The 23,069-nt window shown below is 42.8% G+C and overlaps 1 protein-coding gene across 2 annotated transcripts; it reads right to left on the bottom strand.

The window, feature by feature from the left end:
* Positions 1-1,631: 1,631 nt before the first annotated feature.
* Positions 1,632-21,639, bottom strand: RNF34 (ring finger protein 34). 2 transcript variants are annotated; one of them, XM_028116661.2, is made up of 6 exons: positions 21,526-21,639; positions 9,039-9,257; positions 6,879-7,286; positions 5,283-5,384; positions 4,810-5,011; positions 1,632-2,565 (listed from the first exon to the last, which is right to left on the bottom strand). In XM_028116661.2, the coding sequence occupies exons 1-6, from the start codon at positions 21,529-21,531 to the stop codon at positions 2,375-2,377; spliced, it is 1,128 nt and encodes a 375-aa protein (XP_027972462.1). In that variant the 5' UTR covers positions 21,532-21,639; the 3' UTR covers positions 1,632-2,374. The 2 variants fall into 2 exon arrangements, with proteins under 2 accessions (XP_027972462.1, XP_027972464.1); XM_028116663.2 differs by having other exon boundaries at positions 9,161-9,257; positions 21,526-21,638.
* Positions 21,640-23,069: the final 1,430 nt, after the last annotated feature.

Raw genomic sequence — 23,069 nt, 5'->3', positions numbered from 1 at the left:
CTAGTGTGTTTATCACCCGCTGGCCAGGCTTTGAAGACGACTTTCCACCAAATCAGCGATTTGTGGGCAAGGCTGAATTTCTGGAGTTCACACTCTCATGAGGTATGTAAGTGCTCCTCAAGCTTCGGCAGGGGGTGAGTTTTATTGCTTCTTTGGTGAGGTAATGATCTGCTCAGGCTGCTTACCACAAACTGTGGCCAACACCCACCCTGGGATCTGTAGTCAAACAGGAGAGAAGGTTCTTTGAAATATCCACGAGGCCTGGGTTTGCATGCTTTGACCCTCAAAACCAGAAGACATGGGAAGGCATGCTTTTCTTCACAACTAGGCAAACTTTCCCCCCTACACCCAGGGGCAGACTAGTTGCCTCCCTTGCTATAATCTTCAGATTTGTTGACCGACTTGTGGATCCTGAGCACTTAAAGGCATGTGCGCTATTCACCGCAGAGTCAAAAAATAAAACCCAATAGGCCTCAGCTGAGAAGTTAGGCATTTCTGGGTGCCTGGGTGGCTCAGTTGGTTAAGCGACTGCCTTCGGCTCAGGTCATGATCCTGGAGTCCCAGGATCGAGTCCCGCATCGGGCTCCCTGCTCAGCAGGGAGTCTGCTTCTCCCTCTGACCCTCTTCCCTCTCGTGCTCTCTCTCTCTCATTCTCTCTCTCAAATCAAATAAATAAAATCTTTAAAAAAAAAAAAAAAAAAAGAGAAGTTAGGCATTTCTTAAAAACATACCTGCCCACTACCAGTGAGAATGAGTCCACAGTTGGTTTCAACCAAACACCACCCTGGCTGGAGTTATATGTGAAAGTAAAGTGATTTCAGATCATTCATGTCCTAGGAACCGTTCTCCATAAGCCCATGTCAGGTTTCTCATTTGCTGGGTGGTAGTGGAAGAGTTAAGAAAACATTAGCGTCAGAGCCAGGTTCACATCCTGACATTAGCCACTTCCTTTTTAAAGTGTCAAATATTTTATCACCACTTTTTTTGGTAGCAGCTCTATTAAGAGATAGTCACATACCAAATAATTCACCCACTTTTTAAGTAATCTCTACCCCCAACGCAGGACTCGAACTCATGTGAGATCAAGAGTCGTATGCTCGGGGCACCTGGGTGGCTGAGATGGTTGTCTGCCTTCGGCTCAGGACATCATCCCAGCTCCTGGGATCGAGCCCCACGTCGGGCTCCTGGCTCAGCAGGGAGCCTGCTTCTCCCTCTCCCTCTGCCTCTCTCCCTGCTCATGATCACTCTCTGTATCTCTGTGTCTCAAATGAATAAATAAAATCTTAAAAAAAAAAAAAAGTCGTATGCTCTTCCAACTGAGCCAGCCAAGTGTCCCAGCGACTTTCTAAGATTTTAGACAAGCTCTAATTTCTCAGAGGTTCCCCATCTTGCAAAGCAAAGGCAACCGATTTCAGAATGCTGGAGAGAACTAGAAAGCACCCAGCACAATATTTGGTTATAGGAAACAGCAAGTCCGTAGTTAAGCTTACTGGTACGTCAGCAGCAAAGACTGCACGTCTTTGAAGGTGCTCCCGTCTCTTGCAAAGAAGGGTGCCAGACCGCACGCAGACACCCACTCGTGCTGTACCCAAGTGAATTAGGAACTGACTAGGACAATGGAAGCAAAAGCATTTCTTAAAATCTTAATTTTATTCCTAAAGTTCAAATTAGCTAGCGGTAGCACTGAAAATACACTTTCACTATACAAAACAGTGTAAACTGATTACACATTAAAAAGAAGAATTTAACACACACACTTCTCTAACAAAAGAAGCTAGATGCAGCCCTTGCTCTAAAAAGCTGTACCCGAACAGAAATGGACATGTTGAGTCTAAGGCCCTGGCAAATTGACTACAGAATGTCGGTTCCCAATTATATTTAAACGCAGAAAGATCAACAATGTGGAAACTTACATTCATCAAATAGTAGCATTTAAAATCTACACGACTAATCAAGTGAACATTCAGAGGGGCCACCGCTCAGTATGTACCATGTCGGCCACTTGTGGACGTGATCTCATCCAAAGAGAACAGAAGTTTCAAACATCTGAGTTGTTTAAGTTAAAAAGAAAATGAAGGAGAAATAAGAGAACAGGATAAATGTTCTCCAAAGAGAGCAGGAGCCGATGCTGCAAGCAGTCTGACTTCATCAGCGATTAGTGATCATGGACATGGGATGGAGCCCCGCACGACCTGGGAATCAGCCCGGCCACAGGCTGGCAGGCATACGGCGCAGACCAACGTCACCACCACTTAGGAGGAATCTTTCTGTCCCCAGTTAGTAGTGAAAATAATTTTTTAAAATAGTTTCAGCCTTTGAATACTCAGTTTCCAGTCGCTTCTATACACTGAAATGCCTGGGATGGAGCCTGGCTTCAGGACTTGAACACGTGCACGGCGCGCACCACGTACTGCCGACAGATGGGACACTCGCTCATGCGCTTGCCACACTTGGTGCAGGTGACCATGTGCCCGCACTCGAGCAGGACACAGTCAATGACAGCGTCCATGCAGATACGGCACAGGCGGTCGTCTTCCTCATCCTGCAGCTGCAGCCGCTCGCCATCTGAAAGGCAAAAGAGAGCAGGGGCTGTGGGCACAGCACTGCCTGACGGCGGCCGAGCCCCGGATGAGCCCTGTCTTGTAAGAGAAATAATCCAGCTTCTCTGCACTTCAGTTCCCTCCACTAGAAATGGCAGTAATAATACCCATCTTCATAGAGTTTTGTGAAGAAGAAATGAGAAATGCTTAGCTTAGGGCCAGGTAGGAAGGGCCCAACAAATGTTAGCTACTTATTTCTATTTTATAGCTGTAATTCAAAGTTTATGTGATAGGACAGATTACTTCTGTAAGTGAAAATGAAGAAACCCAAGGTTGTCCTATACATGGGCCTCAGAGCACATGACTGGAAATTTCCAACCCAACTGTGTGGCCTCGGGAAAAGTCAGTCTCCAGAGCTTCATCTTGGTAGGAAGAGCTTTATTTCCACACTGAAAGGAAAGTTATGAAGAGTCGTATGTACATCAAGTAGTCTGTACTTGGGGGAAAGTTTAGAAGTATCTCAAAAACCAGTTGGAGTCTAACTAAACAGAGAGGCCACCCTGGTTCTATGGCCCAGATTTAGGTTCTGAGAAGACCCAAGCTCTGAATAAGAAAGGTGCTGGATGAGTTTAAAAGGTTCACCTCATCCTGAGATTTGGTCCTAAAGCTATAGACACCAAGGCTTCCCTTTTCACAGGTGTAGAGAGGACTGACGGGAATATATCATGAAATACAACAGTCAGAAAGAACAGGAATTCGACCCTAAAGGGCCAATAGTTTCTGGATTTAAGAGAAATAACAATGCCATGTCAGGAGATTCTTGTAAACCAGGGACTGGGGAGAAAGGATTCATGGGATAAAACAACGGATGAGCCGGTAGAGAAGACACTAGAGGGCTCCTGAGTAAACCAGAGTCTAGGCTGTGGTCCCCTCTCCTGCACGGAAGTTTCCTTCCAACTCTTATAAGTTCTGAGCATAAAGCAGAGGAGCCAGGGTCTGTCAAGGCTATTAGGTAAGGCTACTGGGGTGAATCTCAACGTAAGTGACTGAAGCCAGTCAAACTAGGGAAGATTCCAGCTGTGCTCAAAACAAAATGAGTTTTCCACAGGCCTAGAGACTGGACCAGGGATAGAGTAAGCAGTAAGTTAACTGAAAAAGGCACTTTGGCAAACGTGCATGTCTTGGCCTCCTCTACCATAAACCCCTGGAGGGTGGGGATGGCCATGCACGACCAGTGCACGCTGTGCATAGTTGTACACGCGCTACACTAAGCAAACGGACTTCTCCCCTCACTGCCAGAATACCATTTCCCAGCCACAGCCTGGGACCTCTGAAGGCTCTGAGGATTGATTCCTGTGTCTACCCTTGTGGCATCATCTTAGAAATAGGTATATCAAAATACTTCCTGCATATTCTGGACACAAAACTGTTTATCAATAATTGCTGTATTATAACCAGATTTAAAAAAAAAAACCCAAGGTGATAAAAGTTAATGATGGGAGGACCATTTAGATAGGAAAATAATAGGGCACCTGGGTGGCTAAGTCAGTTGAGCATCTGCCTTTGGCTCAGGCCGTAATCCTTGGGTTCTGGGATTGACCTGCATGGGGCTTCCTGCTCAGTGGGGAGTCTGCTTTTCCCTCTCCCTTTACCCCTCCCCCTGCTCACTCGCTCTCTCAAAACAAATAAAAAAAATAGATAGGAACACAATATTTGTCAGTCTAAACACCACTGAAATCTTTTTTCTTGCCTATAAATGCTCTATGGCTTGGCCCTGCTACTAAGGATTTCTGCTCCATGCCTCATCAATAAATAGATCAGGAATTCTTAATCTCAGCTTTTCCCAATTTACACAGAAACCTAATACCTGATGCTAAGAACTACTTAACTTCTTGGCTCTAGGGAATTTTTTTTCCAGTGAGGATTTAAAAGCTACAACTGAGATAACCAAAGTACTGGCCTGCCAGAAGGGTTAGTGAGAAAGCATGCATTTTTATAGAGACAAGGAATTTCATTAGAGTTCTAACAAATTATGGCAAAGAAAACCGGACTGAACAGACGATGACCTAACTCACTTGGCAATGGCAGTCTCAGAGCCAACATCACATAATAAACCTCCTTCTTAATAGATCGACAGATTCGTACATCTCATTTGTTCAATAAAAGGATAATTTCTCAAAAAATGTGACTTCGTTGTGATAAAAACAGCCCAGGTTTTAAAAGCCTAAAGAAGGACAGTATAGGGGGAAGAAAGAAAAAGGAAACCTACATGACTTTTGGTTTTCTTCATTCTCTTTGTATAACCGGTTTACTTTCTCTACCAGCTCCCATTTTTCACAGCAGCCAGAATAGTTGACAAAATTCCGAGCCAGGATCTCCTTCAGCTGTCGCACGCTCATTCCTTCCACATCTTCAAGGCCTGACAGGTCAGACAGTGAAGCTCTTACTCGCTTCTTGGAGAGGCCAGGCGTCTGCAATCCCAGAGGGCTTCCATCAGCTCTGCTCCCGCAAAGGCAGACCTCCCACAGCAAGGACGGCTGCACGCTCCCCTCACCCTCCAGTCACCACTGGCCCTGGCTACTCTTCCCAGCCTTCCCATCAGTTCTTGAAGTGTTGTCTCTGTTACGCTACACTCAAACCAGAAGAAACATCCCGTGCTAATCTAGCGGAAGTCCACACAGGCACTTTCCCTGCCTGCCAGGCCGGCGTGTCAAGGAACGCAGATTTTATAGGCGCACTCACCCGCTCCTCTACGTTTTCTTCATCGTCATCACCCTCATCATCTTCGTCATCATCTTCCTCCTCCTCCTCCTCTGTGTTTGCTGAAGCTGTTTCACTCTGTACCTACACATATCGATCTGATTAGGTCAGGAATCCTATTCTCATTAAGTATCAACCCTGTCTGGCAATATTCGACACTGGAGAAAAGCCTTCCATAGATCCTCCCCAAGAATAACCCCGGCACCTGGCACACTCTACAGCGACCTCGGCTCTGGAGTGCTGCTGCCTCTCCCAAAGAGCCGGGCCCTACACGATTTCATAAATAACTTAACTTCCATAAACCTATCTCAAAAGCCAAATTCCTATGTTGTGTGTGAAATTGTACAACCTAACCAGAGAAACCTAACTCCCTGAGAAAGGTCCCATCACGAAACGCCAAAGCCGTCAGTGTACGCAGCTGCACTGCTTCGTCATCAAAGGACCCGCATGAGGCTGGTCTAGCTGGAGCCTCAAAGATAACAGAGAGAAGCTAAAGCGCCGAGTTCAGCCTGATCGATTTGGGAAGACACCAATCCTACTACATCATACCTAGACATTCTGATTCCAGAGACTGCTTTCTAGACTTCTTCACTGATGGCTGATGCTAGTTCTAGTTTTTAGAAATTCCTCAACAATCAGAACGGAAAGACCTTTGACTTGTGTTATGTACCTTCTTCCATATCTTTCTCTTCAGACTTTGACCATAGCTCTACAATAGTCCAGGTCAGTTCCCAATTTCAAATATTCCACCCCACCGGCTCACAAGCGCCATGTTACAGCATCCAAAGACCCACACCTTCCAAGAATGGTCATATACCCAAAAGCGGCACACAAGTCAGATGTGTCTTGTGTTTGCATCATTGTTATGCCAGTTCTCATTTGGGAAAATAATTAAAACTCCTAGGTTGGACTTCTCTAATTTGTGACTATTTAGAAGGCAACTAGACCAGATTTCCCTCTGCTCTTAACTGCTTTCTTCAAGGAAGAGAATTAAATGTGGAGAGAGTTGTTCAAAATAATCCATTCAGCATTTCAGAATCATTCATACATACGAACTGAATTACTAATTACAAGCCCTTGCATGTTATTCAGTCAGGATGCCCAAGGACCTCACTGGGACAATATTCTGCCCTGGCATTTCTTTGAAATTAGTAAATAATCACATTATTTGATTAATTCAGATGGCTTTCTCCCATTATCTAAATTAGAATTCGAACAATTTTACTGTAGCAAGGCAATTGGGCATTAGGTTAACCTACACGGCTGTGCCCATGGTCACTGACAAATAATCCTGCAAACATTTATACACTATTTTTCACAGTCATTACTTCAATAGTTAGCATTTAATTTATAAGGAAACTGAAGTAACTAGAGTCAAGAGACTGATGAGCTTCAGACAGTTGACTTTGGGGTTACCCGGCACCTAGGCTCAGACACTCACAGCGGGAGAGCCCACACATATGGAGTTCAGCAGCGTGTGGAACCTCTGCCCCCACAGGGAGTCGTGAAGCCCTAACGGCCCCACCCTACATGGCCGACTGGCGGTGCCAGGCCCTTGCTGTAATTACATCCTCGTACCTGTGTCAGCGCCCCAGACCCTAGGGTCCGGTCTCCACCCAGAAGGTCTCCCTGAAATGAAGACATGGTAGCAGAAGGGGCTGTATAGTTTGAAAAAAATGAATTTGTAAAAAAGCTAGAAGTCTGGGACCGTGAGGAATTGAGGCTGCTCGTGTCCAGGTCATCCTCAGAGCCCAGCCCATGGTGGCAGAGTACCAAATCCACCAAGTCTTCTTTCTCTCGACAGGTATCAGTTGGGATATTTCGAAGAATGAGATATTGCCGGAGATCCTTGACTTTTAGTCGCATTAACTGAGGGCGCTGAAAGGCCGTCTCTTGTAGTAAGTGACATGTGGAACATCTGCGGAGATTCTCTTGTAAGACTGAACAAACGGAGCAAAAATCCTTCTTGCAGTCACAACATACATGCTAAAGAAACAGAAAGAAAAGAAGCAGCTAATGATAGCCAGATATCGGCCACTGTGAAAGCACTCCTGTTCTTTTTGCCTTCTATTAAAATTCAATTTTAGTTCTTATGAAGTCTCCTGTGGCACCGGGCTACTCTCACAGCCACCTTCGGGTTCGAAAAGCCATGAAAATCAAAACTCTCACTGCTGAGGCAGTTTGGAGTCACCGAAGTTCAAATACAGCCCTTTAAGAAAAACATACACTCTTGTGTTAATGAATTAAAACCTTTCCACCCCTTGGTGCAAACATGTAATTAGCAGAACAGAGATGACTTGAACCACGTGGAGAAGAAAGCACAAACTCTTCCTACTCTTTTCCTATGTGAACAATCTCCCCACTTCAAGAGAAGCTGAAGCTGGGGGTGGGGGGTGGGGGAGGAAGAACACAGAGAGGGAAAGAGAAAGGTAAATTATCTCTCAAGGTCATTCAAAGCAAATAGAGGATCTCACTATTATAGTAACCTGTATCTTACCGAGCCTTAATCACACGCAGAGCCATTGCACTAGCAAAGCTTAAAGGAGACACTAGGAATGTGTCCTTTCTGCTTCCTGCATTGTTCAGAAGCTAACACCTTGTGTCTGACATTTTTTGGAGGACTGAACTGATGATCAAAGACTGACATGGCCTCACAATATGAGTGGTTCTCAGAAAAAATGACTTTCTGTCTTAGAGAAAGTAACTGTCTCAGCCCAAGTGTTTTATGCTGAATCTCTACACATTGGTTATCTTGTAATAATTTCTTCACTTGAGTTAAGAATGTGGGTAGGGGGCGCCTGGGTGGCTCAGTCAGTTAAGCGTCTGCCTTCGGCTCAGGTCATGATCCCAGGGTCCTGGGATCTAGTCCCACATCAGGTTCCTCACTCAGCAGGGAGCCTGCTTCTCCCTCTGCCTGCCGCTCCCCCTGCTTGTGCTCTGTCAAATAAGTAAGTAAAATCTTAAAAAAAAAAAAAAAAGACTGGGTAGAGATACATTTTTTGAAACGAGGTCAGTTATAGTAAATCATCTCTGAACAAAACTGCAGACTAATTAAATCTCTTGCTCTAGAACATAAGCATAATCAGGAAGAATCGAAGTATAAAGAGCTCAAAGGCAAGATGCCTGAGCAACACTGAGAACAACACCTTGTCAGAAAATTTGAGCAGTAATACAGTCCCTTCAACCGAGTACTTTTTTAAAAAGGTTTTATTTATTCAAGAGAGAAAAAGAACATGAGTGTGGAGGGGGGGGAAGGGCAGAGGAAGAGAGAGAAGCAGACTCTCCACTGAGCAGGAAGCCCAATGTGGGGCTCCATCTCAGGACCCCGGAGGTCATGACCCAAGCTGAAGGCAGACACCTAACCAACTGAGCCACCCATGCAACCCTAACAGTACTTTTCTGAATAGGAAATGGTTAATAAAGATTCTTGGTAATTTTATTTATTTTTTATTTATATTTTAAGTTTTATTTATTTATTTGACAGAGAGAGTGCAAGTAGGCAGAGCAGTAGATAGAAGGAGAGGGAGAAGCAGACTCCCCACTGAGCATGGAGCCCGATGTGGGGCTCGATCCCAGGGCCCTGGGATCATGACCTGAGCCGAAGGCAGACGCTTAACCGACTGAGCCACCCAGGTGCCCCAGGATTTTTGGTAATTTTAATAAAAAGAAATGATTCATTAGCATTCAGCATATAATCAAGAAATGCATCTTTTGTACAGAACATTTCATCCAACTCACCTTCTTTCTAAAGACTGAAAATGAAAGTCCACAGGCTTTGCAAACTATGTTAGGCCCTTCCGTAGGTGCTTGTGGGTAAGTGGAAAAATCAGAGTTTGGTGCAAATCTGAATGGACCGGTACCTCCTGCAAATCCTGACTGCTGGCCCCGGACAGCTCCAGTTCCCATGACTTCATTCAGCAGCCCACAGCATGAAGCCCACATAGACGTGGCACCCGCCTGGAAAGGAAAACAAATAAAGACCACAGTTTAAAGCTGAGTGGAACCTGGGCTCTCTGGGAACTTCAGGGACTGCCATTCTGGAGAGGTACATTTGCCCTAAATAACTCTGAGATTCTTCTTCTGAGGAATAAAACTGATATATAATGAATTTTAGGTGTACATTACAATTCGATTTTGTATACACTACAAAGTGATCACAAATCTAGTTCCCATCCATCACCCTACAGTTGGGCCCCTGCACCCATTTCACCGCTCCTCTTAACCCTTTCCCCTCTAGTAACCACGAATCTCTTCTATGAGTTTGCTCATTTGTTTTTTTTTTTTAAATTCCACATATAAGTAAAATCATATAGTATTTGTCTCTCTTTGCCGAACTTACTGCACTTAGCACAATTCCCTCAAGGTCCATCTCTGTTGTTACAAATGGCAAGATTTCCTTCTTTTTGATGGCTGGGTAGTATTCCATCGTATGTACCTACCACCTCTTCTTTATCCATTCATCCACCAAGGGACACGTTTTCATATCTTGATTATTGTGAATAATGCTGCAGTGAACATAGGGGATGCATAGATCTTTTTGAATTAGTGTTTTCATATTCTTCAAATAAATACCCAAAGTGGAATAGCTCGATTATGGTAGTTCCATATTTTTAATTTTTCAAGGACCCTCCATATTGTTTTCCACAGTGGCTTTACTAACTTACATTCCCACCAACAGTGTACGAGGGTTCCCTTTCTGCCACATCCTCACCAACACATATTATTTCTTGTCTTTTTTATGATAGCCATTCTAATAGGTGTGAGAGGATATCTCACTGTGGTTTTGAGCGCTTATTCTTAGAAGCATCAAAATTTTAAGCTCTTTGGAAAGAGATAATTTTCTGGTATTTTCAAAGAATATTTGGCGATGGGGAAACTTGTGACATCATTAAACAAAAGGAAAAGATACAATATGAACCCAATTTTTGTAAAAAAAGAAAAAATCCACATACACTGAAACAGAGATACATGTGTGTGCACGCCAAGAAAAAGGACTGGATGGGCGTACTGCTTGTGCAACATGTGAGATCTGCTTACACCAAAATAGCTGTTTGTTGTTTATCTGAAACTCAAACTTGACTGAGCACTCTGTATTCTATCTGCCACCTTCACCTGGTGACTGTACTAGACGGCACAGTTCTACAGGTTAAGGAAGACTTTCCCAGCTATCATTCAGCAAACCAAATATAAATTCAAATTACTTAATTTCACTAAACTTCTGTTCTCTCCTTTGTAGCCGTGCATAACAAACTATGGCATATATAAATTTTATTTTGAAAAAATGACTGGGAAAACATCAAAATGCCAACTGAAGCTCTAGGGTTTTAATATAACTTGTATAAATCTATTTTCTTTCTACTTTCCAAGCTCTTTATAAATACACTACTTTGACATTAAAAATATATATATGTATTTTTTTTTAAGATTTTATTTACTTGAGAGAGAGGGAGAGAGAGCATAAGCAGGGGGAACAGCAGGCAGAGGGAGAGGGAGAAACAGGCTCCCGCCAAGCAAGGAGCCCGACGCGGGACTCGATCCCAGGACTCTGGGATCAGGACCTGAGCCGAAGGCAGACGCTTAACCATCTGAGCCACCCAGGCGGCCCCTAAAAATATATTTTTTAAAAAGCAGTGATCCTATCTTTTCAAAATGAGAACACTAAACACAATTTCTGATGACTGGATAACCATAATGACCTTCCAGTGCAGAAGGGCTATTTGTCACTCCACTAAATGGCCTGAAATTAATGTACTGCCTTTAGTTTGTTTTCTCCTGTCTCTTCCCTGTGAGGCACCACTGCTCACATTAGACTCACCTCCAGCAAACTGTCTCCTTTTTTACTTCAGACTCAGAAACCTGATAACCAAGCTGGTCAGAGTATACATGAAAATATATTTTCAATGAGCACTCAAGGTACTTTCCCATGCAAAGGTACAAAAGCAATAGTGTTTGGAACCAATGAGCTTTTACCCCTTGTCCTAATTCTTAAGCACATTCTAGACTCTAGATAATGTGATAGGTAATGGGAGTCCAGGTAGGTGAGATGTGATTAGTTAAAATGGCAACACAGTTCCATATTTTATTATCTAACTCTATCAAATATTTACTATTTGTCCAACAAGCTCTTTAAAAAATTTTTTAAAACAACCTTAAAAGGCTATTTAGAATGCTATAGAAGAATCATGCTATTCTTGCTACTTCCCACACGTAATATGCTATATTAAATATAGGGAAAGGAGAAGGTAAAGCAGTAAGAAACCACAATACAGTGTTCAAACAGTCTCAAGTTTCAGGGTCACTGACTTGAGTATTATATAGCTTCATACCCTATAATTCTAGAGAAACAGTGATGCCTTTAAAAGTCAGGTTGAACTATAATTAATAGTTCATACCTTTAAATAAATATATACCTCAGACTCTAGAGCCATGATATGTTTAAACATAAAAGCATAAAAATCCAGATTAAGTTCATTTAAAGTGTGTGTTCTTTTTTGTGGTGAGCACAGCACAACGTATAGAGGTGTCAAGTCATTATCTTATACACCTGAAGCTAAGGTAACATTGTATGTCAACTAGACTTCAATGAAAATCTTTTAATTTTTTAAAAAGTATTCTTTTAGCAAAAGATTCATCCTCAGTGCTTTAAACAATGAGCTCTTGGAGGGCCTGGCTCACTCAGTGGAGCATGTGACTCTGGATCTCAGGGTCATAAGTTTGAGCCCCACGTTGGACGTAGAGATTACTTTAAAAAAAAAAAAAAGTGAGCTCTTAAAACTGAAAATGTTTTTAAAAATTCAATTTGCGGGGTGCCTGGGTGGCTCAGTAGGTTAAGCATCTGCCTTTGGCTCAGGTCATGATCCCGGGGTCCTGGGATGGAGGCCTGCCCCCATCAGACTTCCTGCTCAGCGGGGAGCCTGCTTCTCCCTCTCCCTCTGCTCCTTCCCCCACTTGCACTTACACTCTCTCATTCACTCTCAAATAAAATCTTTAAAGAATAAAATAAAATAAAAATTCAATTTGTATTACACCTGAAACTAATATAACACTGTGTTAATTATACTGGAATTAAAAATAAAACAAATGTTTTTCAAGTTTGCTGCTGGGGGAAAAAAAATCAACTTGTACATATCATTTTCGGGGCCAAAATACCTCAATTGCAGAAAGTACCACTGGGATAAACTCTTCTTCATTCCAGGAGTTTAAAGTAGTAGTTTTTGGTGAGCTTCAGCTTCCTGCTGACCTGGGTACTTAACAGTTAAACAGCCATGTCTGCTTTTATCCCCTTTCTGATTCCCAGTGACGCTGCCTCCCCAATGCTACTGAAAGTTCCTTGTGAACACAACTCCCTTTTTCTACAGCATCTAGCTCCACCACCATTACTGGTAAGAACTGTGTAACAGGTTTGTTTATATTACCTCTTTCCAAGCAACGTAACAACAAATTTTGTGTGCTGCCTAGAAAGATCCACTTTTAACTAGTTGAGAAAGTATTAAAGGTAAAAAGGATTCTGACCTAGCAGGCATGAAGTCTCAAATGATACTCCCTCTTACAAGCACCACTGTCACAGTTCGTTCTGCCAGAAAGCAGTTTTACAATGAGAGTTAAAGGAAGAGTATACATTTCAAACTCTATTAATGAGTATAATCATTAAAATTCTAAGCTGAAAATATTCACAGCTCCAGTGAAGGGAAAAGGATTTACTTTGGGAAAACAGGTAGAACCTCTATGCGGGCATCAATATTGGAGAGTAACAATTTCATCCCATTCCTCATTTCTATAAAGGGGAGGGAATTTCCTCTTCATTCCCCAGAAGGGAAAACAATGAAAAGAACACTCCTATCTTCTTTTGGCCATTTCATTACAAAATAAAAGACAAAGCTCAAGCCACCCCCGAAGTGTTGTCCCAGGCAAAAAATATGTTGCTGCAACCTAGTATTTGGCATAACTCAGCCAAAGACCATAGCAAAGGGAAAGAGGAAACACAGAAAAGATCTAGGTCTCAGCTTCATTAGGTCTGTGAACTTAAGACAGAATCTCCCAATAAGAGAATACTCGGATCACACTCAAGGGTAAACCTACCTACGTATACTGTTACCCCCTAACAACAGCATTTGCAACACTTCAGCCTTCTTCAAAGCTCAGAAATTTGAAATCGTGGAAGCCCCAGTCGCTAGTTTTATTTGAAGTGCCTTTCTTTCGCATCCAGCATATCTTTAAAAATTAACTTCCATTTCCCCCTTAAGCCCCATGTTTTCTGGCACACCAGTGCTGAAATGAAGGTGATTTCTTTAGTGCTTCGACATCCCCGACTTCTTGGGAGCAGGTGTTTTCAGTCCCGTATCACAACAGCTACTGCCAAGGTCTCTTGATAGGAAGTTGCACAGGCCTGTGAAGTGGCCCAGAAAGTTGTGGCTGGACTCAACAAGGGGGCCTTAAAAAATCCTGAGGCTTGGGTCCCACCCCAGAAATTCTGACTTAACTGGTCTGGGGTATAACCTGAGGCGTTAGAATTTTTTAAGATTTTTTTTTTCAAATGCACTGATTTTTATTAGCAGCATTTATCAGAATACATTTTATTAAAAATATATGAGCTTGTATAGCAAATATATTAGGTACACAGAACACACCAACTGTTCTGGTGAAACTAGAATTGTCATTCTAGTGTTGAAATTGGAAAAAAGTTTTCTGTCTAGTACCTTCCCTATTTTATTACTTCCTTGAAGTTTTGTGCTTGTTTTATACTTCTTGTTTACTTAGGTTAAAATTTTATTAAGTATTTTGAAATTATTTAAATGCAAATGTTATTTTTCATAAGAAAATTAGTCCTCTGGATCATATGCCAAAAAATTTGAATCAGATTTTCTCAAAGTAAAATTCTCCCATTTTCTTGATTTGTTGAACTTACATATAAGGGAATTATGATGCTAATAAGTGATATAATGGTGTTACAGTACTAAATGGTACCCTATCACAGAATTGTTCACTTGTGAAAAACCAGTTTATAACCTGATAGGTATATAGAGTCTATAGATTACGATTTTATTTTTTTTTAAGTAATCTCCACCCCCAACGTGGGGCTTGAACTCATGACCCAGAGACCAAGAGTCACAGGCTCCAGCAACTGAGCCAGCCAGGTGCCCCTGGAATTTTTTTAAAGTTCCCCCACGTGATTTGAATTACAGTGGAGGCTAAAGGGTTAACAGCAGCTTGGTTTAGCGGCTCTCTTCTTCCTGCCTACAAGGTTTTAGCTGGAAAACCACTCAGCAGAGTGCTGATAAGAGGCTATGATTACTTCTGAAGCCTGTGCCTCTCTCCAAGACCAAGACGTTAGCCAAATACTCCTCACAACCTGTGGACAATTTTTCCCCACAGGAGTGGGTCATGTCTCTAGGGTTTCTTCTCCCTCTATGGTCTCCCCTAATCCCTTCAGGAAGGCTTGGCTGAGTTTTTAACAATCTCATCTGATTCTTAAATTAGTTCCTTTGCATATATTGGCCCAGAATTTTTGCTGAAATTGGTGCCTGCCTTCATTTTTAATTTATTCCCTCATTTTATTTATTCTTTGCTTTCTGGCCCTAACTTTTTATTTCCCAACTTATTCCTCTACATGTTTTGTGTGAAATCTCCAATACTAGGAGAAAGGCAGTGATTTTTGGGACAAAAACCACCATCGTTCAAACTATTTTTGTCCTTCACCTCCAAGTTGAAGAATCCACTCAGAAGATGAATCTCCCCAGCCCTGGTTGGGCTCCATCTGCTTGCCTCCCCTTTAGTAGGTTTCATCTCCCAGCACTTTCCCGTAAAGTCCCAACTTCCTAAATTTGTTTTGTTTTAAAGATTTAATTTAATTAATTTATTTGACAGAGAGAGAGACAGCGAGAGAGGGAACACAAGCAGGGGGAGTGGGAGAGGGAGAAGCAGGCTTCCCGTGGAACAGGGAGCCCGATGCGGGGCTCGATCCCAGGACTCTGGGATTGTGACGTGAGCCGAAGGCAGACCCTTAACAACTGAGCCACCCAGGCGCCCCGCCCTCAGGGAACAGGCATCCCTACCTCACACCCATCACCTTGACATTCAATTAATAATGCTTGAAGGGTCCTATACCAATCTTCCCCCTCTCTGTCCAAATTTTGTTACTACTTGACATGACACTCCCAATTTTCAAGTAACAGAATCTATAAAAGCAATTACGGAACTATTTCAGAGAGCACTGTCCCAACAGTTTACTGAATGTGGGCTCTTAAAGGGGGTGTGGAGAAGGAACATGTCAGCTGATCTGAGCTCTTGACTCTGCCTCTATTTCCTTGGAGCCCAGTTACCATATCTTATAAGGTAATACCCAAGAAGCTTCCCCCCTTTTGTATCTTTCCTTTAAAAGCTTTAGAGAAAAAATAAATAAATAAAAGCTTTAGAGACCCAGGTTCATGTTCTTTCCCTCTGTCTTCCCTATCCTTTAAGATCTTCCACCAGTTTAAGCAGCCTGCAGTCCCTTGTCTTTTACTCACTCTCTGTTCACCTTCTGGTGGTAAGATTGAAACATATTTTCCAAATTACTCCATTTCCTCCTAGATTTTCTGAGCAAACCTAATTCCTAGACAGTACACAAGGCACAGCCCTTTGGCTTCTAAATTTGCAGTAAACTGAGTTGTTGCTCTGCCCTGATTCCATGCACAAGATGAATGGTGACCATTGCATGCTTATAAAAATTTTTAAAAAAAGGGAAAAAAAGCTACCCTCCCATGAGTAAGGCCAGAGTCTGGATCTCTGAAAACTATAGCTATGATCTGGGCTTATGTGACTAACAATTCCAAATCCTACTTGGGACCATGGCTGAGAGAACTCTACAGGCTAAACCACATGAATCTAAGAGGTTGGAAGGAACACTCTGTAAAGATGACTACATTTCCTCCCTTGACCATAAATGTAGTTCAAAAATGGAGAATAACTGAATAAGGCAACTATCTACCTATGCCTGGCACAAAGCTAACTCAGGGAATTTAGCTGTGTTTGCAGTTTATTTTCTACCCACCAATGACTAATGAAAATAAATGATTTTCATAATAATCTAATCCCTTTCCTACATACCGCCTTAGACCAAAATTGCTCCTGAATAATCATAGGACATGGCCTGCCTGGCTTGTATTAGCTAAGAACAAGTTATCACATTAAACACATACATGGCCCATGGTAAAAAATCAAATTCTAAAGCCTCCTGTCCAGACTGGCCCAGACACCTAGATCTCCTCATGTTATTCTGGTATCCAAAGCCAGTGCAGCAAGATTTTAGGGGGGCAGTAACTACTTTTTCCACTCCCAATTTGAAACTAAGAAATAATACAAACAGTAATTTAAATATTTGCTTGTTTTACTTATACCAATTAGAAAGCATGCCTTTAGCTCTGTAGCCCATCGGTCTTGATAATAGACCAGTGACCAGCAAAGCTGACCAACAGCAGCTTACCACCTAATTGACCAGAATGCTATCACCCCACAGGAAGACAGATCTGAGAAGGTCCCAGAAAGTGCTGTTTGGCTCCTGTGCTAAAACTCACCAACATAAATGTTCCTCCTCTTTCTCTGGTAGCATAAAGTGTTTGTCCTGTATTGTTTCTTCCTAGAGGATGAATTAGAAAGTCTCTCCCCTCTGTAGGAATATAAAGGAGGCAAAGGGAATGCACCCACAAACCTAAACAATTTGCATGCGAGTGGGACTGAGTTTCCACTGCTATGACATTTATTTCCATGACATACCACCAATATTACAAGCACTCTCTCAGATTCCTCAGTCAAATTCACACAACAGAAGTCCATTCTGAATCACCATTCCAGTCAACAAAAGCAAGAGGAAATGTGTTGTGTCTTTGCAAGAGCAATAACCCAGCATCATTCTGACACAGTGCCGGTTTTCAAATGGCCTCAAGTTTCAACCATCTTAGAGAGAGAGAGAGAGAGAGAGAGAGTTTCATAATCCCTGTGGGTGGGGGGATAATTCCAAAATGCTCAATGAAAAAATTGTGCTACAAATTTTGTATCCTATTCTAAACCACATCAGGATGTGATCCCGTCTAATGATTCCACCAAATATTATAGTCACCAGGCAAACTAGAATGAATAACAAGAAAAGCCATGCCGGGGCGCCCAGGTGGCTCAGTCGTTAAGCGTCTGCCTTCAGCTCAGGTCATGATCCCAGGGTCCTGGGATCCAGCCCCGTGTCGGGCTCTCTGCTCAGGGGGGAGCCTGCCCCTGCCTCTGCCTCTGCCCCTGCCCGCCGCTCCCCCTGCTTGTGTGCTTGCGTGCACACGCATGCTCTCTCTCTCAAAAATGGATAAATAAAATCTTAAAAAAAAAGTCATGCTGGTTTCCATGAAGATTAACAATCAGTGAGAAAGTTGATGGATTTGAAAACAGCAGAAAGCTAATGATCATATTCTAAATCAATTGCCTCTTTTTTAAGTAAGCTCTACACCCAACATGGGGTTTGAACTCACAACTCTTAAGAGTCACATGCTGTACCAACTGAGCCAGCCAGGTGCCCCTCTATCATTTCCATTGATTAAAATAGGTAAAGAGCGGGCGCCTGGGTGGCTCAGTTGGTTGGGCGACTGCCTTCGGCTCAGGTCATGATCCCCGAGTCCTGGGATCGAGTCCCACATCAGGCTCCTAGCTCAGCGGGGAGCCTGCTTCTCCCTCTGACCCTCTCCCCTCTCATGCTGTTTCTCTCTCTCTCTCTCGCTCTCTAATAAATAAATAACTTTTAAAAAAAGAAAATAGGTAAAGAGCAATAATAATAATGCCACCTCCTAGAAGTTGCTTGCCGTAACTCCAAATTAAATATACTGTATACAGTTACATTAAAGAAAAACCTCCACATTTCAAATTCATGAATTTTAATTTTCTTAGATGTTGTATGAAGCTACTAGGACCAGGCAGGAATTCAGTTCTTCCTCTAACGAAAGCTTCCTTGGAGAATTCACTCACCATAGGTGTTATTTTCAACTCCAAACAACTTTGTTTGCTAAACTCAATATCCTTGTGTTAAACAACATGAAAAAATGTTTCAAACCTTAGAACCAGTGATGTAAAAGAATAAGTTTTACAGTTTAAATTTCAATTAGGTTAAACTTTCCTACAGAACATAGGACTAGCAGAAGTAACTAAGCAAAGCAGAACAGCTGCGAAGTTGAGATAATTATCAAAAATCTTTAACCTATTTAGAGCCACTTGAGCATATCCTCCTTAAAATGTGAAAGGATTTCTTATTGAAACTGCTGCTTCAACTGAAATAAAATTTTCAAGAAATTACCTTTTAAATTACCAAATAATCAGACCATATACCACAAAGGGGGAAATTCTACATCCTAAATTCTTTTTCTCATACAATTTGGACATTAAGCAGGCCGCAAAAACAGATGATCTTAAAAATGCGTATTTTTAGGTAAGAAATTTGGCCAAATTGATGGATGGATTTTTACAGTAAGGTGTTCTGGAGATCATAAATGTTACCTTCCTCATATTTGGGTTTTGTTTTCTTTTTTTTTTAATATTATACTTGATCCTTAGCACTACTCCTCCACCTTTCAGAGAAGAAAAACAAAAAGGAAATTATATCCAACAGATTACTTTCTCCTTAATTTCTCATTTTAAGCTTGAAAGAATGAACATGATTAGTACAATCAGGGGTGAGATCAATATAAATACGGAAAAACAGGAAGGATTAAATCAATATAGGACACCAATTTGGATTTTTAAACCCCTTAGAGGGAATTAATTAAATGCTACTCTAAGGTTAAAGTTACTTGAGTCTTTGAGATGTAAAAACTTCAAAACATCAGTTTCTAAACAAAGAAGTTAAAGGAAGAAAGTAAATACCCATTCCACACATCTTAAAATCAGCTACTCCTAGGTTTGAGTGAAGATGTAATTTTCTGATTGTTTAACTCTCAAAAGTAATTTTAATTCCCCTGAAAGAAGTACCTGCTTCAGTGAACATTCACATATTAGGATTCCATGGCATCAGGAATCACTGGCCCTGCCCAGAAATCTACAGATGAGCATTGTTCACCATTTCAATTTTAAACAAAGTTAAATAATAAACAATAGCCCAAATCCCGTATTTCAGGAATCCACTTTCCATAAAAATATAAATGAAAAGCAGCTATCTTCATAACAGTCCTTTTGCACAGACTGATGTCTATTTAGGTCTGCCTTTTTGCTTCATGATGTATCTTTTCTACTTTTTCAACTACCACCAAACGTTGTTTCTAAAATGTCAAGTCAGAAAACAGTGACTTCCACTTAAATTGATTTTAAAGAACTTGATTAAAAATTTCAACGCTGGGGATGCTTGGGCAGCTCAGGTCATGACCCTAGGGTTCCTTGGGAACCTCATCCCAGGCTCCTTGCTCAGCAGGGAGTCTGCTTCTCCCTCTGCCTGCCACTCCCCCTGCTTGTGCTCTGACAAATAAATAAATGAAATCCTTAAAAAAAAATTTTATTAAAAAAAAAAAAATCCAGGGGCGCCTGGGTGGCTCAGTTGGTTAAGCGACTGCCTTCGGCTCAGGTCATGATCCTGGAGTCACGGGATCGAGTCCCACATCGGGCTCCCTGCTCAGCAGGGAGTCTGCTTCTCCCTCTGACCCTCTTCCCTCTCATGCTCTGTCTCTTGTTCTCTCTCTCTCAAATAAATAAATAAAATCTTTAAAAAAAAAAAAAATCCAGCACCAGACCTGTCCCTACTTCTCTCCTTCTAAATCTAGTTCATTGATGGGTCACAAATTTAATACTAATCACGATATTGACATTCTTTGAAGCTATATACATATATATGTATATTTGTATTTGTGTGTGTATACATATATGTATATAAAGATCCCTGTTTTGTTTCTGAATCTTAACACAGCAAGATGATGGTTTGCAGCAAAGAAAGCTGGTTTTGGATATTTTTATATCTAATATCTTCATACTTTAACACACAGTTCAAAAAGTTTCCGATTTCCAAAAATCCTCGTTTCCTAAGGCCAGAAATATCCTTTCTTGCTCCTGAGCGTCTTCTTTTTGATACCTTACATCATATTCTGTTTTTTAATGTGGTTACCTAAGAATGTCTTTTCTCTTGATTGGCAAACTCCTGAAAGGTGGGATTGCATTTTCAATTACTCCAACTCAGCAAGTCTCCCTCTTCCTAACACATAGGAAACGTTCATGAAAATATTTGCTGAATTTCTCTAGCCACTTGACACTCCCTATCAATCTTGCACAGCAAATTTTTGAGGCTTTGTGAGGGTACAGTTTTAAGCTAGCAATTCACCCTGTTATTTCTCTTACCCACAACAAGCACGCCTCTTCAGAGGAATTAATGAAATCGTCTAGGTCTGAAAGAGTATCACCTTATGACTCATCCCACTTGGTCTGAGTTCAGCAAATCAATCAATACCTGAACTGACTGTCGTACACAGAGCTCTTTAGAACTCTGAGATCAAGTTGAGAAAATCAGCTCCCAAAAGTAGGCCAGAATCTTCCCCCTTCCCCCTTTTCTTAAACTTCTCACTCACTGATGCTCCTACGCTTTCACACCCACCTTGAAGAACTCAAGCTTGTCAAATTACTTGCTGCGTACCTAGTGGCGATGGAGACACATCTAGTTTGCTAGCGCTCTAGGTCACGGCCCCAGTAATAAGCCTACGAAGAAATCCTTCAGAAGGGTGGGATCCCCGCCCGAAGGCTTTTAACCTGTTAGCTTAGCCCCAGCCTCACGACTCTCCGCACTACTCTTCTTCCCTTCGTCCTGCAGTCTCCGTCCTGCGACAGTCCCGTAGTGTTCCCGACATTTGGGTTAGTTCAAGGACTCGGGACGGGAGAGGGCACGCTGTGGGCAAACGCATGGAGGGCTGAGGCGGGAACTAGGGGGTCTGCCTCAGGCCCCCGAGGAAGCGGACAGGGCCAGGAGCAAAGACGGGCCCACCAGGCTTGAGCGCGGGGGGCGCCCGGCCTCTCCCCGCTCTCTCAGGCTCGCTGAAGGGAGGCGCTGTGAGAGCTGGAAAGGTCCCGGAGCCCAGGATCTCCGCTCTGGGCCGGTCAGGGCCCGGACGCCGGCCCGGGACGTCCCCCAGCGGAGCTCTCCGACGTGCCGGCGGAGTGAACCGCTGAGGCTAAAGGAAGCCACTTCAGGCGCCCCGGCCAGTTAGCAGAGGCGAGGAGGAACTGCCCGGCCCCACCGGCCCCTCACCTTCATGGCCGCGACCGCCGTGTCTCGGTCGGCTCTGCGGAGGAACTAAGCACCATAGCAGCTCCTCGCACACCCGCCTTCCTGCCTTCTGGGCGGCGATTACGGCTCCTCTCGCGGCGACCGAGCGTCCCGACGTAGGGGCGTAGTCACGCCCGCCTCTCGCCCCCGGGAAGAGCGCCGAGCGGCGGCCGCGTCGACCAATCCGAAGCCAGAGCTCTGGGGGCTGGTCACCAGAGCCAATGAAGTGGCGGGAACGGGGCGGGGCCTCTGGCCTGCCGGGTAGGCGGAGGAAGACTCCATTCCCTTCTGAGCCGAGACGGGCGGGTCTGGGCGTGGCAGGAGGCCCCGGCTGGGACTGATTTCTTGGTTGGGTCGCTGAAATAGGAGTCAGCGTTCCCTGAGGAACCTGTATGGTAGAGATTTAGCTTTGGGGCTAGGTGGTCAAGTTTTCAGGGCCGTGAAGGCAGGAAGGGGCGTGGTAAATTTGAAAACGCCGGTTGGTTTGAAGGGCTTTTTTTTTTTTTTAAATAGCCGTCAGAACAGGGCCTCGCATTTCCTCCCGAGGTATTCAAGCCGCTCACACTCCGTAATGACCTTAGGTCTCCCGTCTGGAGGGAGGGTCGGGTCAGCAGCGGCAAGCTGCGCACGCTAAGACGCGGCTCTAATAACAAGGTTTTATTGAAAACGCTTAAGCCAAACGGTTCTCAAATCCCAGCTGCTCTTTTAGAGCGACGTTCAAAATAATCAAATCCTCTAATACAATGAGGGGATTCGGATGAGCCCTTGGAATTGACTTTATGTGAACAGAGAAAATTGAAGGTTGTAAATATCGATTTCTTCAACCCGACTGGATGACACTCCGTTGGTTTTCCTGTACTTCCTCTCCCTTCTTAAATCCACCAATATTTAAAGAGACATGAAGATGGCAATTCACTCACCTCTCATAGGACCTAACACTGTTCTTTTAAATCTATTTGTTTATATACACTATGTCAGATTAAATAAAACAAAGGCACTCCGCTTCCTTAGGCTGCAAGAATACTTATTTTTTAGGTTATATTTTAGCGTACTTAATGTTTAACTTCTTAACCAGTATAGTCCTGAATTTTCTTCTTTGGGAAAAAAATGCAAAGAAAGCCTTTCATTCACCGTGTCAGAGCAGTAGCTGAGCTTCATTGGAAAAGAGAGTATCAATTTATTCTTTAATAATCTAGGCACAAAGACACTTAATAAAAACTTGCTGGTGGTACAAAGCCATAATTTTCCCTCCTAAGAAAGGAAGCTGGCAGGCCTACCTCAAAGTTAACGAATAAGCACGTGAAAAGATACTCAACTTCATTAGCCATTAGCGAAATGCAAATCAAAACCACAAAGAGATACCACTTCACACCCACTGGAATGGCTAAAATCAAAGAGATAATAGTGTTGTGAGGATGTGAAGAAATTGGAACCTTAGTGTATTGCTGGTGGGACTGCAAAATGGTGCAGCTTCTTTGGAAAACAATTTGGCAGTTCCTCAAAGTGTTAAACATAGATTTACTATA

This window comes from Eumetopias jubatus, unplaced genomic scaffold (genome assembly GCF_037043125.1).
Source record: "Eumetopias jubatus isolate StellerSeaLion01/CBP00866 unplaced genomic scaffold, mEumJub1_p1.0 scaffold_16, whole genome shotgun sequence".
In the NCBI taxonomy this organism is placed as follows: domain Eukaryota; kingdom Metazoa; phylum Chordata; class Mammalia; order Carnivora; family Otariidae; genus Eumetopias; species Eumetopias jubatus.
The sequence above is the reverse complement of the archived record's forward strand: the minus strand, read 5'-3'. Positions and strand labels throughout refer to the sequence as shown.

What these genes read in the sequence shown, in the direction of transcription:
- RNF34 (XM_028116661.2), bottom strand. An exon ending in TTTCAGTCTTTAGAAAGAAG is followed by an intron (nt 7,287 to 9,038) that starts GTGAGTTGGATG and finishes CTGTTTCTTTAG; the next exon opens with CATGTATGTTGTGACTGCAA. An exon ending in TGAAGAAAACCAAAAGTCAT is followed by an intron (nt 2,566 to 4,809) that starts GTAGGTTTCCTT and finishes TTTGCCTTTCAG; the next exon opens with ATGGCGAGCGGCTGCAGCTG.